This window comes from Pectinophora gossypiella, chromosome 16 (genome assembly GCF_024362695.1).
Source record: "Pectinophora gossypiella chromosome 16, ilPecGoss1.1, whole genome shotgun sequence".
In the NCBI taxonomy this organism is placed as follows: Eukaryota; Metazoa; Arthropoda; class Insecta; order Lepidoptera; family Gelechiidae; genus Pectinophora; species Pectinophora gossypiella.
In genome coordinates, this window is record NC_065419.1 from 13,397,706 (window position 1) to 13,417,641 (window position 19,936).

The window sequence follows — 19,936 nt, forward strand, 5'->3', positions numbered from 1 at the left end:
GAACCCTGCGAAAAGGAGATAACGTCAAGGAGATGATGATTATTCAATTGTTTATTCGTTAACCGGAGGTTTTTTTTTATTTTACTCTTGATTATATATCATTTGCCTTCTAAGCAAGCAGGAAGAGCTAAGGGTTTTCACCCGGAGGAATTTTACTCTTAAGCATCGTCCCTACTAGTTTCCAACTAGTCAAATAAGTTAAGTACTTTATACTAACGTCAAAACACGAAATTATTGTCGAATTTAAGTATATGAAAATGCACAACCAGACGTCATAGAAAACCGTGATATAAAGTCCAACTTATTATTACGTTTTTCTTGATTAAAATTAATTATTTTTTTATTAAATAGAAAAAAATAAAAGTTATTTGTTAGTTTTAGTACTTATGTCTTTATTTTGTCATCAGAATTTCATAATTTATCTTTGACTTAGGATACCATTTGTCGAGTGACATTTGTCCCCGGAGATAGATATCTACTATCGCTCTACATCACGCGACATCTGATCTCACGACTTCGCTTCGCGGCTTCGCGAAGTCCAGCGCAGTCCGGCCACACGTCCTCGCTCGAAAGTCCCCTAGTCGGGCAAAGGCTTCATGAATCTACCATGCCACTCCACTGTTTTTGGAGAAATAAAAACAATAAACTTAAAAAGACACATTACATAACGTTTACACAATCGAAGTTTTCTTCGAACAATAATTTTATCCGGACAATGATCAGTTCCTAATACCAATAAATTAAAATACCACCCATATTTATACGATGCGAAGACACTTTTTTGTCTAATCAAACACAATAGCGGCGTATAGCGCCATCTAGCGTCTAGTAGAAACAGTTCCACTTTAAAACTTGAATGTTGAGCTTTAGCCAAGTACTTTTATATTAAATTTTATTTAATGATTATAATTTTTATCTTTTCGTTATTGTGAAGAATTGTGAATATAACATTCGGCCTGGCGTTTCCTTCAGATAGGATCGTAACTAATAGACAATTCTAAAACAAATAAACACAAAACAGCTGTCATACAATATTTCCTGTCTCTTAGTATAATAATGTGTTAACAGGACATAACGTCCCATCCATCCATCCATCCATCAATACTGGAAATCACGTGATATCAATTATTGACATAAATTCAAATTCGGAATGTCGAATTTAGTGGTTTACAGCTGGAATAACCTTATAAATTTTGGGATTCATGGCCCAAAAAAAGGGTATACTTACTAAAACAATTCTGAATGCTATTTTTTCTTATAGAGCGCATATATTATTAATATAAATTCAGATGTAAATATACTTTATTGCACCAAAATGAAATTAAATTGTTACAAAAGAGACTTGATTAGTAGATGGCAAATGCCAGCCTTATCGCCTAATAGTAATTGGTAAGTACTTCCTGAAAATAGTATTGTACTTAGTAATCTAATTATTAAGTCCAATTAATTGCTGTCTCGAACTTGCTTGCCACTCTACCGTGCACGGTATTGTGAAAATTCAAGAAGAAAAAGCATGTTCGCAATCATCGAACGGAGAAAAACCGTTCGCAGGAGATTTTCTCCATTGAATGCTTATAGAGTGAGTGACCTGGATAGTTTAGGTCTAAGTATAGGCTTTTTCAAGCTAAATTGCCTATGTGAAAATGCTCTTATTATAAGCAAATTGGATATTGAAGGTTAGGTTTTATTCAGTTTTACTTACGGTCGTTTCTATGTTAATATGCATAATCGGATAGCTTTTTTTACTTACATACATCAATCAAATCAAATCAAATCAAATATACTTTATTGCACAGAACTAAAATTTCAACAATCAGACATAACACATGAAAACAGTACAATTTGGGCGGCCTTATTGCTCTAGAACAATTTCTTCCAGGCAACCACCAAAAGGAAACAAACATTTGCAAACAACTTGGATGCGGGATGGTGCAATAAAAAATAAATACCTAAAAGTAAAACTAAAGTTAATATAATAAATACTCTATACTATACGTACATATATTAATAAATACTCAATATAATATAAACCATATATACTAATAATATACCTAACCATAATCTGAGAAAACTATAATAATAAATAATAGACTATACACACACATACAAAACAAGTATTGAAATAAATAAAATACATCATATATATTAGTAATATCCTAAGAATATCCGCATAAGGATTCAAAATGAACTCGCAACTGGTTTTTGAAGCTCTGAAGAGAGTTAGCGACTCTGATGGAAGCAGGTAAGGAGTTCCATAAACGCACAGCTTGCACAGTAAAAGACTGGCCGTAGTAGTCAGTCTTACCTATGCATGGTGGTAGGTAAGTACATCACAAAGAGAAAATTAAATTCTTACTATTGCAGAATTTCTACAACAGGAATATTCCCACTTTGGGTACATTTCAGGGACAGTGTAATTTAGTGCTGAGGGCATTATCTACCTTGTTTTTACGGCCTCCGTGGTCCAGTAGTTGAGCGTTGTGCTCACGATCCGGAGGTCCGGGGTTCGAATCCCGGTGAGAACAAATCTCGAAATCACTTTGTGATCCCTAGTTTGGTCAGGACATTATAGGATCACCTGATTGTGTAAAAGTAAGATGATCCGTGCTTCCGTGTTTTTGTGGTCCAGGGTTCAAATCCAAGTGGGGACATATCACAAAAATCACTTCGTGATCCCTAGTTTGGTCAGGACATTACAGGATCACCTGATTGTGTAAAAGTAAGATGATCCGTGCTTCGGAAGGCACGTTAACCCGTTGGTCCCGGTTACTACTTACTGATGTATGTACGTAGTCGTCACATGAGTAATGGCAGGCTTTTGGCGGCTCAATAATAACCCTGATACCAGGGTTGATGTGGTTGGTAATCCACCTCACAACCCACACGATAGAAGAAAAAGTCCTAGTGGTCGCCACATGAGCCATATCAGGGGCCTTTGGCATCTCAATAATAACCCTGGCACCAGGGTTGATGACGTTGTTCATCCACTTCAGAACATTGCGTTATCATCTCGAGATTCTCGAGATGACGTAGAAAACGAGTAACAGGGTGTGCAGAAGACTGTCTTGGCTGTTTAGTTGGACCATAGGCACCAGGGTTGATGAGGTTGGTAGGTAATCCATCTCGTAACCCACAAGATAGAATAAGACCTTGTCTTTGTGATCTGTGGTCGTGAGCTTTAAACTTCTATTTTGTTGTGCCCGAAAGGGTCTATGATGTGAAACTCATACATGTAACTTACAAACTTGTACACCATCATAGTATGCAAATAAATAATATTGAATATTGAATATATACATGTAATATGTGGATATACTGAATATCAAGACAAGTAAGAATGGAAGCAGTGAAAGTTTCCGCAGAAATGCTGTATCATCATGAGGTTTACTATATGCGGTGAAATGTGAGTGGTTTAAGAAGCGTTTTATTTGAGTGTAAACTGCAACTACCACGGTCCAGTGGTTAAGCGTTAACCTCACGATCCGGAGCTCCTGGATTCGAATCCTGGTGGGAACATAATCACAAAAAAAAGCACTATGTGATCCCTAGATCATTAGTTTGGTTAGGTTTGCAGGCTAATCACCCGATTGTCTAAAAGTAAGATTATTCGTGCTTCGGAAGACACGTTAAGCAGTCGATCTTGGTTATTATTTACTTCAATAAGTGTGTAGTCGGTTAATAAGCCTTTTGACGGCTCAATTACGACCCTGACATCAGGGTTGATGAAGTCGGCTATTGATCTCATAACCTGTACAATATAATGAGAACTTTAATAAATAAATACATATTTAAACTCACGCCTATTTCCCACCGGGGTAAGCAGAGACTATAGAATTCTATTTGCTTCGATCCCGACACACTTCTCTTGCTTCCTCCACATAGAATAGAATAGAATAGAATAGAAAAAGTTTATTATAAAAGGACGCCACACACAAAAGAAAGTCAACAACATCATATCAAATTTCCACTAAAACAATTACAAAAAAGCAAGACGGATGTTTGTCGAAATGACCATAAGGTGGTGGTGGACGTCCTGAGATAAAAGGGTACACACACACACGATATACACGTGTACTAAAACTTTTCTAATAACATCTCCAATGTGGTCAATGTAAGCCCTCCTAGGTCTTCCTCTGCCAGCCCTACCATCAACTTTCGGTTTATATACCGCTTTCGCAATTCTATTATCCTTCATCCGCTCTACGTGTCCAAACCAACCTAACATTCCCTTCTCAATCTTAGTCACTATATCGTATACTATATAAATAAATAAAAAATAAAAATAAGAAAACAATAGAAGATCAATAAACTGAGTAGCTATAACCCAGTGTCATTGACTGTGTTATGGGAAAACGTACAGACAGACAGACATAAACAGAACACTTTCGCTCGGATAGCCCACGAGAAAATGTCTTAAGCTCAGTAAAGCAGTGACAAGCACCGTGCGCGCAAGTCAGTCGAAATTTAAACTTTTAACATTCGAAAATTGAATTTTAAATATACCGTTTTTGAAACCAGTGACAACGGACAGTGTTTTGTTCATGGAATAGTGTATTAGAGTGGCTCTATATTGGTTATTAAAGCAAAACGATTATCGATTACTTAACTAGATTATAAATTTATCGATTAATCCGAATTTAAATCGAGTGCTTTTTCGAGTTAACTCAACCTTTTTGATTAGGTTACAAATGAGGAAGTTTTCGAATCGCTATTTTGATTTTGTTTAAAAAAAATCGAAATGACTTTGAATAATACGCATGCGCCGTACGCGCGGGTGACGAGCAAACTCTTCGGAAAGAAGAGTAAGAAAAATAAAAGGTTTACGAAGAAATCTGGGACTTATGCTGGGAGAGAACGGTAAATATACAAACAAGTAATAGAAATAGTTTTCATTCGTTCATTTTGTATGCTTATGTATGTGTTTATATATGTGTGTATCTAAAACGTTAATATATAAAAGGAGAAACTGACTGACGCTTGAAATTTGGTATGCAGGTACCTTAGTAAACTTAAAGCTTAGTTGCAACAGGATATTGCAAAATTCCCACGGGAATGGGAGTTAGCGGGAAAAAACATTTGTATGAAAAAATGTAAACCGCGTGATAAGATACACGCCACGCGGACAAAGTCGCGGGCAAAAGCTAGTGTTTTATATATGTATATATTATTTATTATTCTTTTTTAGTTATGTTTATTGCACCAGCCCGTGCTCCAATGCATAATCTTCTTTCACCCTAAGGTTGCCTGGCAGAAATTGCTGTTTAGCAATAAGGTCGTTGTGCAATAAAGTATTATTGATTGACTGAAATAGAAATGGAAATGTTTTATTGCGACCATGTGTTTGTACAAATTGTGGTGTTATAAAATACAGAAGTAAGTATTATAGTACCAACATGGACCCGGTAAGGGCACTGCAACTGGTAGAGAGGACAACATACTTAATTATTAGTCAGCGATACAATGGCCCCGATTCCTGGAGACACCGCCTAATTTTATTTTAAGTTATATCCGTCATTTTCATATCCGTCGAAAAGGAAAGGGACGGATGATTCACAGCTCGTAATTTTAGGAAGAATGAGTAAATGAATGTGTCGGGTTATTGACTGATGTAAAATTTTTAGACGGTTGGTTTAGATTTGTGCTTAAAATTGACGTGTGTTCCATAAATTTTATGCTTGTCTGTTACCCGTCCCTTTCCTTTTCGGCGGATAAGAAAATGACAGATATAACTTAAAATAAAATTAGATGGTATTTACAGGAATTAGCACCAATTTGTATTTATCATACTATATTTTAAGTACACATACATAAATTTTTACATACATGATTTTTTGTATATTGTTATGATTTTATTGTGATGTAATATTGAAATATTGTAAAGTAATCTATATAATGTGTACCTACTCATCGAAATATTTGTTGACGTGTAATGTTTATTATGAATAAAGAATTGAATTGAGAATTGAACATGAAAACACGGCCAGATTCAGGGGTGGGCGCCAAAAGCAATCAAAGACAACTTGCAGCCACTGTTGATACGAAGTCCTAACATAGATATGCATGGCTAACATGGCTAACGGCCTCCGTGGTCCAGTGATTGAGCCTTGGGCTCACCGTTAAGTAAGCAGTTCCATCAGTAAGCAGTAACCGGGACCAACTGCTTAACGTGCCCTCCGAAGCACGGAATCATCTTACTTTTTCAGATAAAACAGATGATTCAAGCCTGAAAAGTCCTTACCAAACAAAGGACAGGCTTAAAAAAGTGATTTCGACAATGTCCCCATCGGGTATTGAACCCGGACCTAAAAATCAATAACTCTCCTATTCTCTTATTTTCCCATTAACTCTTCAAAAAAAATACTTAATGTTTTTATTGTCATTCAGAATTCTATCTACATAGCTAGCGAGGAGTATTATGTAGTATGATGTATTAATATACAATACAAAAACTCTTTATAGCACTTAAATCATTAAAAAAAGTACTTATTATAATTAAATTGGTAGTGCAACAGGCGGCCTTATTGCTAAGGTAGCAATCTCTTCCAGGCAACCTTTAGGTATAGGATATGAATTTAATGAAAAGTGTAGCGGGATAGACAGTGCAAAATAAAAAATAAAATGTTGAAAAATATAAATACTTAAATATCTAGATAAACTATATTTAAACAATATAGTACATCTCTGCCTACCCCTTCAGGGATGCCCCCGAACCCGCTTATATAAGCGTGACACTATAATTATGTTATGTTACAATTCTAACTAATACATAATGGTGCGCAATGACAGCTTCTTAAAATCTGTTACTTAATCTGTGGTCGAGTTCGCACCTTTTGGCCTGTGATTTATGCGAGTAGGGTTGTCAAGCGAAAATTCTAACTATGCAGTGTACTTACTACGTAATTTGTACAGTACAACGAGGAAATGTGTTTCCTCGCCTTATGGTTGTCTGGAAGAAATCGCTTTAAGAGATAAGCCCGCTATTTGCCATGTACCTAGTTAAGTCTCTTTTATAACTCTTTTTTATTTTGGTGCAATAAAGTACATTTGTATTCTATGCGTTTAATCCGACTTCGAAAAAGGAGGTTATCAATTTGAACAGCATCTATGTAATATTGTTGTAATAATAATAATCTTTTATTCGCAATAAAAATGGTCTACATTTTTAGTTATTTAAAATTATAACATGCAAATAGTTAAATAAAATAAAATTGATAATTTAAATGTCAATTTAATTGCAACAATATTCGTGTATGTTGAGCTTCTGAACACGTGTGCCAAGTTTCACAGGTTGTATATATGTTTGTATGTTTTTAAAGCGGTAAATATATACAGCCTATATACGTCCCACTGCTGGGCACAGGCCACTCCTTTGTTAACCTGAGGGGGTATAGAGCATACTCCATCATGCTGGTCCACTGCGGGCTTTGTCCGGCCAAGTAGTTAATGCCATCTGCGGCAAATCTACAATAAGTCACGTCAAAAAAAAAAGGTCCACTGCGGGTTGTTGGAGGTATTTTATGACTAATAGCCGGGACAAACGGTTTAAAGTAAAGCGGTAAGAGGTAATTAAATGACTTAATTTTGTGGCAGCCCTAGAAAGAGCGGAGAAACTTCGAGAAAACAAAAGTGAAACCTCCATATTGTGTCGATGTATCGAGCTTCGATGAAGTCGCTGCACTTATTTTATGGGTTATAATATGCAAAAAACAGCCTCCATGGTATATAGGTTAAAGCGATGGGCTCACGATTTGGAGGTGCGGGTTCGATTTCCGAAGGGGACATTGTCGAAAATCACTTTGTGATGCTTAGTTTGGCTAGGACATTACAGGCTGATCACCTGATTGTCCGAAAGTAGAATGATCCGGGAGGCACGTTAAGCCGTTGGCCCCGGTTACTACTTACTGATGTAAGTACGTAGTCGTTACATGAGTCATGTCAGGGGCATTTGGCGGCTCAATAATAACTCTGACACCAGGGTTGCTGAGGTTAGTAATCCACTTCACAAACCACACGATAGACGAGGAGAGATTGTCGAAATCACTTTGTGAGACTCAGTTAGTTAGTGGGTTCTGTTTTCCACATTTAGACTCTAAGATGGCCCATTTGTCTTGTCTTTGGTAAGTATTCGTTACGGTGTCACTAACTACCTACTTATACGGGGGTGGTAAGTGATATCGTAATGAATACTGAGGGGGATGATTCAGCGCATTATTCTGGGTTAATATCAACTGAAAATGTCTATCGCAAAAGTATGGAATTGAAAATAATTAATAAAACAAACATTTTTAAACAAGAATTTTGAAGAGTGAAGGCGCTTTTTCTGCAGGCATAACTTGGAAGTGTTTTACTTATTCTCCTTATAAGTAGGTATTATTATATTGTATAGGGTATTTGTATGTATGTATATGTATGTGTGTGTATGTATGTAGATATATATAAATGTATTATTTATTTCGTATCATTATATATGTTTATTGCACCAGTCCGTGCTCCAATACATTAACTTCTTTCACCCTAAGGTTGCCTGGCAGAAATTGCTAAAGCAATAAGGCCGCCTATTGTACTTATGTTTTTATTCGTATGTTTATGTCCGTTGTGCAATAAAGTAAGTATTATTGATTGATTGATTGATTGAATTTTGTGACGAAAAATTCCGCTTGATACCAACTCAGAATCATGGTCTGAATCATCCCTAAAAGTTTCCTTTACGATGCCATTAACAGCCTGTATACTGTACAAGTACCTTCTGTTACATTTGTTTATAAGTGACGTATTTTGGCCTATTGTTTGAATAAAATCCCACGGTAGGAGAGGTCAGACCTTATCTATTACGACTATTTGGTAACCATTGCTAATGTTTCATTAACACGATAAAGCTTTTATTATGTAATTTTATATAACTTACTTACCTAATTCTTGACGCCTTTTGTTCTAAATTTGAATAGTCTACACTGAAATAGTTTTATGTTGCTAAATAGTGCTTTAATATGGGTCTTGGGGGAATTGCGTTCAGTTAAGAGTGAATTAGAGTATAAAATTAGTATACTTATAAACAATTTGGACAATAAATTTACACGATACTGTGATATTTATTACACTCGTCAAAAAGTCCGCCCCTGACTCCTGACTAATCCGGGCGCAAAGGCGTCCATTCAAATTCAAATATCTTTATTCAGCAGGTAACATAACATAACGAACGTCTCATCCGCCTAAAACTACTGCAGCTTCTCACAACCTGTATAGCCGGGGAAAAGAAGCTGCAAGAAGAATCTCGGCACAGGGCCCTAGAAGTTATTATTATTTAAAAAAAAAACAAAATTATGTTTTACAATGAAATGTGTGCCCGGTTAATGGTAAAAGGCTCGCTCCCTATTAAATGGGACTTCAACATAGCTGGAGTTGGTAATCTACCTCACCGCCGGCAGGGACGCGGTTGTGTACAATTGCGTTCCTGTATCCCCGCCACACGGCGGCAAGGAGGAACACCGTTGGGTTTTAGTGGGTATACCGGGTGGCGACACCCGGGGAGTCCCATATAACCATGTCGCCCACCCGGGCGGCGTGGTATGCCTAACGTATTTCTCAACGTTAAAAAAAATGGTAATCTACCTCACAACCAATACGATAGAAGAAGACGCTCCATCTAAAACCACTCTTATCTCTTGCAGTGCAAACACAGCTATGGACAACGACGTGACCCCGGTGTACCTGGCCGCGCAGGAGGGGCACCTGGCGGTCCTCAAGTACCTGGTGCTGGAGGCTGGTGGTAGACTGGACGCCAGGGCCAGAGACGGCATGCTGCCCATACACGCTGCTGCGCAGACTGGCTGCTTGGACTGCGTTAAGTGGATGGTGAGTCAGTCTTCTCTATGTCTCGGGATACTGGAGTCCTGCCCTCGTGGCGTGGCAATGAGATACTTTTCAGGAGGTAAAACGCTTGCCTTTCACTTTGAGGTCGCAGGTTCGAATCCTGTACAGGCCTAAACCAATGATTGTCGAATTTGTTTTCGAATTTCGAGTTCGGATCATAAATGATTATCACGTGCTCAGCGGTGAAGGAAAACATCGTGAGGAAACCCACATTCCCGAGAGGTTTGAGACCTAAGCTGTATTGGGCTGGTTTTCCCTTCGCGGGTTGGAAGGTCAGATGGGCAGTCGCTTACAAAGAGAAAATTCACACAATTTTGACTCAATTGAATTGGATCGATTCATTAGAATATCCACTCGGATATCCGGGAGGGGACCAGGATTCAAAAATAACAGTAAATTTAAGTATAACTAAGTAGGTAAGCATAAGTCATTTTCATCTGCGCGTGATCACAAACCAATGGGAAAGTCAAATAAAATTGCTCTTTATCCAGATCATTACCTACAGTAAATCAGAAAGAAACTCGACTTATGAAAGAAATCATTTCTGATCCATTAGCTGGTAGGAACTAGGAATGTATTTTCATATCACTGTTCCGAGAACCAATCAGGGTGCCGTACGACATACACCAGCCAATCAGGGAGCGTTCTGTGTTCAAATGCGTGCGCACTGTCATTTCCTTCCTCGCTTATGATCGATGGAGGTTATTGATCTGTAATTATTTAGTTTTCTCTCTCATATTTTACATAACACCATGTTACAATGTATTGTTATTTAGAGATTGGATATGAGAATGTTACATCTGTGATTCTGTAATATAACATGTGTTTTTTGAGATGTACAGTCATGACTCATGAGCAATAGTCATGTACTCACTTTAGAACCCTGTCGCACTATCATGTTTGACATTTAATGAGACTTACGGTTTAATTTGTGAAAAAAGTTAATGTGACATGGTTTCAAAGTGTATACGAATTGAGACGAATATTGCAAAACTGTTTTCACTTCTGATGTTTGTTATATGATCATTATTTACTGGTGTAACTTAACGTATAAGTACTACAATACAGCATCACGCCTGTATCCCCGAGGGGGTAGGCAGAGGTGTATAGTAGGAATATACACCCACTCCTCGCCTGTAGGTAATAGGGGGTGAGCCAGAAAATCCGACAGAGGGATTATGTCCCTTCTAACATGATGGACAAAAGACTAGTTTCCAACTAGTCAAATCAATTACTTTTTACCAAACGTCAAAATCTTTTTTTTTGACGTGACTTATTGTAGATTTGCCGCAGGTGGCTTTAACTACTTGCCCGGACAAATGGGGAGCGCTGAAGGTTCTCTCCCGGAAACGTCAAAACCGAAATTACTATGAAAGTATGAAAAAGCAACCTGGGACGTTATAAAAAAAATTTTAAAAATGCCGAACTTAGTATCTCGTTTTTCTTGATTAAATTTCAAAAATAAGTTTCTTAATTACTTAAAAAAAAAGAAATCGTTTTTTTGCCAGTTTTAGATCCGTCCTTATTTACTTAGTAATCAGAATTTCATAATTTATCTTTGACCTAGGAAACTACCCAGGTGGGTCGTATATTAATAAAGATAGACCTAAAACTAACGAAAACGTTTTATTTTTTTCTATTTAACTTATTTATGAATTTTAATCAAGAACAACGTAATAATAAGTCCGACATTTTATCGCGTTGTACTATGACGTCACAGTGTGCTTCTTCACGCAAATTCCATAGTAATTTCATGTTTTGACGTTAAGTAAAAAGTAACTGATTTGAATAGTTGGAAACTAGCCTATTGTTATAGGCGATAGGCTGATCCTTCGTCACCATAAGGTCCATCATATCCATCATAGGATATCGTATCAACAGTGGCTGAAAGTTGTCTGCCCGCCCCATTAGGGATAGTGGGCGAGGGTGTCTGTGTGTCTGTAAATAAATCAGTCGTAATTAAGCCGACTTACAAGATAAGAGTTAATGAAATGAAAATAGGAAAACTTGTTATACTCCTAAATTACTTTACTTAGATAAACTAGAGTTAGAAATTGACTCGTTAGTGGTAACTAACGACTGCTTGATGAAGTGGAAGAAACTCTACATACATACATAGTTGTTATTGGGAAACCAAAATTCTTCTATCGTCTGGGTTGAGAAGCCGTAGTAGTTTTAGGCGGATGAGACGTTCGTTATGTAAAAAATGACGATTCAAAGTGTAACTATGTTATATACTTACACATATTAATTTAAGAGCCACGCTCTTGTCGGTGTAGCATTCTCCAAGCTACTTTTTAGGGTAATATATTTTTAGGGCAGTGGTTTCCCTCTTGCCTTCCGCCCCGCAGTACTCTGTCTGACGCTAGTGGGATGACGCCCAGAGTAGTGTTATGACATGTTATGTTATCCCTAAAATGGAGATAAAACTGCCTATTTCTTCCGTCAGGTGTCACTACTGTTGAATGTTTTTAAATTTTGACAGTTCCCGTTATTTAAGTAAACAAACATATTATTTTGGTTATATTTTTACATTAAGTATATTAAACTGCAAAATTAAAGTGTTATATTTATCCCCTAAAGATTAGAAAAACTTATTTTTAAATTAAAATCCGCCTTTTTCCAACTGATCATCCTTCAGATGGGATACATTCCACGTTGCTCCACATTTTTTTTTTATACTTACTATATTTTAACAATATTATTGCACTTATATTTTAAGTGTTGTTTTATATGTTTATTATGATTTAATTTATAAAATATTATTAAAATTTGTTTATTTTAGTTTATCATTTATGTATTCATTGACTGTGTAATAGCTTTTAGTGATAAGTAGTAGCTTTAGTTGTTTTATAAAAGAATTAACGTTGGTTTCATTTTTAATAGTATCCGGAAGGTGGTTATATATTTTGATTGACATAACTAGTGGGCTATTGGTGTGCAGTGCTAGACGGGAGGTGGTGCTAGACGGGAGGTGGTTTTATAGCGATGTATCACGAATTTTAGCTGGACAGTATGGAGAACTGTCAAAACTTAAACAAAATTAGGGAATGAGCGCGACTCCAACAAACTACGGTTGTAGTTTGGCGATAGTGTTAAAGTGTATATGTATGTGCTAGCAAACTCTACAATAAAACTTAAATATTAGTAACATACCCAGTTTGAATCAGTAAATGTTAAGTAGCACATATATCACTCTTATTACGGAAACCAAATATTATTACTACAAATTATAATAAGAATAATACAAAAGAATACAGCAACTAGTCTTTCAGTTTTCGCTTCTCTCGAAAATAATCGTCTTCACTTGTTTTTTTTCTTCGTAGACGGAACACCCGCCAAAACGTTTTTCTCTCAAAAAGTGACGTGACGTTCCTTTTTTGAAATTGCCATGTAATTTTGTTTATAATAAAAAAAAATTAGGAACAGTCAACAGTGCTGCCGCCTACATTTTTAAAGAACGTCTAGGGCCCTGTGCCGAGGTTTTTCTTGCAGCTTCTTTTCCCCGGCTATACAGGTTGTGAGAAGCTGCAGTAGTTTTAGGCGGATGAGACGTTCGTTATGTAAAATTGACGATTCAAACTGTAACTATGTTACCTATTGAATAAAGATATTTTTGAATTTGAATAAGCTTCTAGTTTTTATCCTCATTCCCCCACTTTCACAGATCGTCGAACGCGGCGTGGACCCAAACGCTCGCGATGGAGATGGGGCCACTCCGCTCCACTTCGCGGCCTCACGGGGCCACTTGACTACCGTGCGCTGGCTGCTCAGACACGGGGCCCGCCTGCACCTCGACAGACACGGCAAGAGCCCCATCAACGACGCTGCTGAGAACCATCACTTGGAGGTAAGGATTTAAGAATAGGGTCATCACATCACTAATTTAAGAGCCACGCTCTTGTCGGTGTAGCATCCTCCATGCTACTTTTTAGGGAATAATAGAGCAGTGGTTTCCCTTTTGCTTTCTGCCCCGCAGTACTCAGTCTGACGCGAGTGGTAAGAGTAGTGTACCTAACTGTTTTTTAGGGTTTCGCACCCAAAGGGTTAAAAACGAGACCCAATTACAAAGACTCCGCTGTCCTTCCGTCCGTCCGTCCGTCTGTTTCCAGGGCTATCACGAATCGTGATAGTCAGTTATTTTTATTTATTTTTTTTATATTAAGATGGGTTTGCTCTTGACTTCGTTCTTCAAGAAGAAGAGATCGACGTTGGAACGAGCTTACCCAGAAAATTAGTTATAAGAATTTTTTTTTGAAATTTTCACACGTATTTCTGTTCCCGCTAGAACAATAAATACTACGAAACAGAATAAAATAAATATATAAGGGCGCTTATGGCTATCGACCCACTAGGGTCGATTAATTCTCTCAAATATTTTTCCTCTCAGACGACGCTCTGAGCCGAGGTACGCGCCCAACTGGGCACCCTCAGGCCTGTTGTCTTAAACGTTGTACCGGGTGAAAGCGTTCAGCGCTCCCCATTTGTCCAGCCAAGTAGTTAATGCCATCTGCGGCAAATCTACAATAAGTCACGTCAAAAAAAAATCCAACCTCTTTCATCTATTCCGTGGCAAAAGCCACGGCGGTATAGTAATGGAAAGTGCACAATTTTCACCAGTCACAGTTCGATGCTTGCCTTTGCCTTTAGTAATAGCGGGCGTAAAGGCCTTGTGAGCGAGTTCCATGGTCATTTTTAGTAACAACGTAGAAAAGTCAAGTTGCACTTATTTTTATTATAAGCAAGTTATGCTCCGTTTGCTGTCAAATTACTGTCAGTTTTGTGGCATTGAAAAATGATAGTAATGGTCAATGACTCTACATTTATCAATAATGCTTCCTTTGTTTTATATTGTGCGCTTTTTTTTAGTTACGAGGTCTTCTTCTATCGTGTGGGTTGTGAGGTGGATGACCAACCTCATCAACCCTGGTACTTTGTGAGCCCTAGTTTGGTTAGGACATTGCAGGCTGATCACCTGATTGTCCAGAAGTAAGATGATCCGTGCTTCGGAAGGCACGTGAAGCCGTTGGTCCCGGTTACTAATTACTCATCTAAGTAAATAGTCGTTACCATGAGTCATGTCCGGGGCCTTTGGCGGCTCAATAATAACCCTGACACCAGGGTTGATGAGGTTGGTAATTCACCTCACATCCCACACCGTAGAAGAAGAAGACTATCTCAATTGTGGTAGTCAGAGGTATATCCATTGCAAGATGAACTAACTACCCACACCTCACCAAGCTTTCTGTTAAACCAACGCGATAGGTGACGAGCCGTATCACCGCCTATAATGGTCGAGTCAACTGTGTTAGTGAAAACTCCACCTACTTTGTGCCTTATTTTCTTGACGTCTCACACCATGCAGGCTTGGCTGGAAGAGATCTCTTTTAGAGAGAAGTTTACCTTTGTATTTATGTTTGTCATTATTTATGTAGGAAAGTGAGAATGCTATGTAAGGATAATGAATAGGAATTTGATTGTTTATGGTATGAAAGGAGGATGGTTAATGAATGGGACGTAAGGCAGTTTTAAAAACTAAGAATAAGAGTCTATGGTGGGATGTCGGTCGGGTGAGAGGATTTTGGTTTTAATATAAGGTGTGTGTAAAATAAAAGGAGTAAAATATATCCTGTGTTATTTATATACGTATATATGGTCTAGTGGTTAGAGCGTTAGGCTCACGATCTGGAGGTCCGGGTTCGATTCCCGATGGGGACATTGTCGAAATCACTTTGTGAGACTGTCCTTTGTTTGGTAAGGACGTTTCAGGCTTGAATCACCTGATTGTCCGAAAAAGTAAGATGATTCCGTGCTTCGGAGGGCACGTTAAGCCGTTGGTCCCGGCTATTAGCCGTAAAAACACCTCCACCAACCCGCAGTGGAGCAGCGTGGTGGAGTATGCTCCATACCCCCTCCGGTTGATTGAGGGGAGGCCTGTGCCCAGCAGTGGGAGGTATATAGGCTGTTTATGTTATGTTATGTTATGATATTTCTATATCCCACATTTATATAAGTAATAATGGTGCTAATTCCTGTAAATACCATCTAATTTTATTTTAAGTTATATCTGTCATTTTCTTATCCGCCGAAAAGGAAAGGGACGGGTAATCGACAAGCATAAAATTTATGGAACACACGTCAATTTTAAGCATAAGTAAATCTAAACCAACCGTCTAAAAATTTTACATCCGTCAATAACCCGACACAGTTAAGTAGACAGCACGTCAAACGGATTGCATACCAGCGACGTACCTTTTGATTCGCCCGGGTTATTCATTCATTCATTCATTCTTCCTAAAATTAAGAGCTGTGAATCATCCGTCCCTTTCCTTTTCGACGGATATGAAAATGACGGATATAACTTTAAATAAAATTAGGCGGTGTCTGCAGGAATCGGGGCCATTGTCTACAATAAAGAGTTTAATAAGATAAATTAATACGTCTATAGTGCGAGTCAGGTACCGGGTTTCGAATCGGCGCTCCTCGTTTGAGAAGCAAAGCGGTGTACCACAGAACCGTAGTGATACACTTAAACATCATTACATAGTATAAAAGATAGTCGCTTTCTCTGTCCCTATATCCCTATGTACGCTTAAATCTTTAAAACTACGCAACGGATTTTGATGCTTTTTTTTAAATAGATAGAGTGATTCAAGAGGAAGGTTTCTACTGCGGCACGCTGAGAGGTGAGGATATGGTATCCCGACGTGCCGGCAGAGTAGGGGAATGATTGACGATGATAAAGTAGAAGCAACAGCAACAGGAGTATATACAGTTTATTAAAAACACTTCACAAACTTAGTAACATAGTCACAAACATAATAGTTCACAATATACACATTTCATAAAAGAATCAGGACTTAGAAATTAGAGGGCACGGCCCTAAACGGTATAACACACTTGTTTTTATGAAGGTCGGGGATTCAGTCAGTCAAAAAGTGAGTAAAATGAAAGGAAATGCGAATGGAATGGAATGAGAATTTCGTAATTTAAAATGATGATGGTCCGAACAAAAGGCCAGTATGTGCAGAGTTTGTACTCTGCTACACTACGATACCGACCCCGCCGGCGTGGTCGACGATTTCCCTAAATCAGCGCTTATCGCTATCGACCCGCTATTAATTCTCTCAAATATTTTTCCTCTCAGACGACGCCCTGAGGCGAGGTTCGCGCTCAACTGGGCACTCTCAAGCCTGTTGTCTTAAACGTTGTACCGGGTGAGAGCTTTCAGCGCTCCCCATTTGTCCGGCCAAGTAGTTAATGCCATCTGCGGCAAATCTACAATAAGTCACGTCAAAAAAAAGAGGAATGTTTATATGTATAATAATATCCATTAAATATTGGAGAAATACTGTTATTTTTGAGGTTTTGTAATGTGATGTGGTATCTAAATAATTTCATTTTTTCCTCAGCATTGCACCCGAGCGAAGCCGGGGCGGGTCGCTAGTTTAATTATAAAATATTTTATGAAATGGGTGGCAACTAGCGGTTCATTCTACATTAAATTATCTCTCTCTCTATTTAAGAGCTGCGCTCTTGTCGGTGGAGTAACCGCCATTCCTCTCTTCTTCCCGCCAAAACTAAAAAAAAAAACAAAAAAATAAATAAAAAAAACCAAAAAAAAAAAATTTAAAAACTAAAAAAGAGAGTAGTAGTAGTAGTAGTAGTGAGTAGTTATATTAAATTATACAGTCAAGGAAATGAATGTTAAGTAACCATTGATTTCTTCGGTTCGATGGTCCTCTTGCATCCTCAATTCAATCGATTTTGTGGGTTAACAATATTTAACAGTTCATTTGTTATGTGACAAAGCAACGTAAATTTGTTATTACAAGAATTTTGTTATTACAAGATTTCGGTTGAATTTGTTGCTGATAACTATATTTTAAGTACTTAAGTAATTATTATTTTTTATTTTTACGATTTTTAGCATGACGCTTATTTCCCATTTGGGTAGGCAGAGCCCTGGTAGTCCATCCAGCCGTGGTATCCCAGTTGGAAGAACGCTAGCCTCTCACTTTGAGGTCGCAGGTTCGAATCCAGCACGGACCAAAACCAACAATTGTCGAATTTGTTTTCGAATTCATGTTTGGATCATAAATGATTATCACGTGCTGAGCGGTGAAGGAAAACATCGTGAGGAAACCCACATACCCGAGAAATGCGTTGCGGAGGTATGTGACCTAACCAGTATTGGGCTGGTTTTCCCTTCGCGGGTTGGAAGGTCAGACAGGCAGTCGCTTCTGTAAAAAATCGGACCTGTCAAATCTAAAGGTTAAGTAAGCGGACCCTGTGAATAACGGGATAATAGAGAGGATGATTATTAAAAGTTAAAATCGTATAAAACAGCAGACGCAGACACAATATAACATGACCTTACGTGACCTCAAATATGACATTGCGCATATCCTGAACAATGCGTTACAGACTAAATTGAAAATTAGGCTGAATAGGATTCTAGCTAAGGAAATTTGATATGGTTTAAGGTCAATATCACAACGAAGTATTTTCTAGTTAATTTTGAATTCATTCGAGAATATATTCTGAAAAATTCGGATTTTATAGGTGCTGGATTCGAATATGCAACCTCACACTGAAAGTCAAGCATTCTACTAACTGGTCTTACAGCTCAAATAATCCAAAATCCTACTTTTATCAAATATTTGTTTTATAATTAATTTATTGAATGTTATTTTTTTCCAGTGTCTAAATGTGCTGGTGGCAGCCGGGGCAGCGGGCGCGGACAAACAGCTCGCCTCCTACAAAGCTGTCCACTCCTGCGCATGTACCCCCGGAGAAGCACGAGTGAGTATTTGTAATCTATCATTTATGGTTGGTAACTTTTATAATGTGTGGGAGATGTAGATAAGTTTCAAGGTCCCATGATTTACCAAATTCCTGCAAATTGAATTTCATTTTCTATTCCCTATTCCTTTACGGTTTAAATGTTGGTGTATTGTTTGGAGTATCGGGGAGGAGCACACGGTTCACATAGCCGTGCAACTGCCGTGTCTACCGGGTGAGCTGCAATGTTCTACTACCCACAACATTATTTTTATTTTATTATGTTCTGTACTTTAATTGTTCTTGTTTTGATGTGTATAATGTTATTGAACGTTGTATAAATTTACTGATGCCAGGAAGCCATAGCATCGAGACAAACCATTCCTGGTTTAGCGATGCTATGCGTCAAAACTGTATACTCAAAGTTTAATTAAGTAAATAAAAAAAATGATTTATAGAGTTAGCAATAAAAACACATTTGACAAGACCCCAGAGTCCATAACCCTTAAACGACCACTTTTGTTTTCAAAACGGTTATCGGTTTGTCTGTTTTGTGTGTAGTCAATATGTCTTTATGCCTTTATTTCTGTGTACGGTCACGAGCATTAAAATATGTATACACTTTGGTACCATGTCACATTAACTTTTTTGACAAATTGAACTGTAAGTCTCACTAAATGTCAAATATGTTAGTGCGACAGAGTCCTAAAGTGGGTACCTTATATTGCTCATGACTGTACAATAAACTATTAAATGAATAAATACAAAAAAAAAAAACAATATTTTTACTTCATCACAAAACTACCTACTTACTCATCAATCTCGTTTGCAGTGCGCCCTACCGAACTGCATCAACGCAAACGGCTCCCGTTCCCCCTTCTACCTTCACGCCCCGGAGCGCGAGCGCAGGTCTTCAGTCCAGGAACGCCGAGGGTCCCTGCCTTCCACCGTGGGGTCCATCAGCTCTGCGAGGTCCGGTCCTGCTGACGGCCTGTACGTCAACCCGATGCAGCGAGGAACATCTGCGAGTGTGACACACCATAGCTCCTCTGGCGAAGACAGTTCAGGTTAGAATTCAAATTGTCGAATTAGTTCTAAAGATTTCGGTTGTGCAACCTTTGAATATTTTAAACTTAAAGAATAACACCAGTAACAGCTATCACATCACACACACACATACACACACACGCACGTACGCTATCAGGCACGTACGCACGCACGCATGCACGCACGCACGCACATTCACAGTTTTCTCTAAGAACTAAGTATGACAGGAATACGG

General features: G+C 38.1%; 1 protein-coding gene across 5 annotated transcripts in view; it reads left to right on the plus strand.

The window, feature by feature from the left end:
• LOC126373765 (espin) overlaps positions 1–19,936 on the plus strand; it is a 161,570-nt gene that overhangs the window by 101,713 nt on the left and 39,921 nt on the right. For all 5 annotated transcript variants that reach the window (XM_050020046.1, XM_050020042.1, XM_050020044.1 and 2 more), the window contains 4 exons: positions 9,669–9,852; positions 13,538–13,720; positions 18,574–18,675; positions 19,487–19,721. In XM_050020046.1, the coding sequence (XP_049876003.1) occupies positions 9,669–9,852; positions 13,538–13,720; positions 18,574–18,675; positions 19,487–19,721 (704 nt within the window). The remainder of the gene's footprint in view (positions 1–9,668; positions 9,853–13,537; positions 13,721–18,573; positions 18,676–19,486; positions 19,722–19,936) is intronic.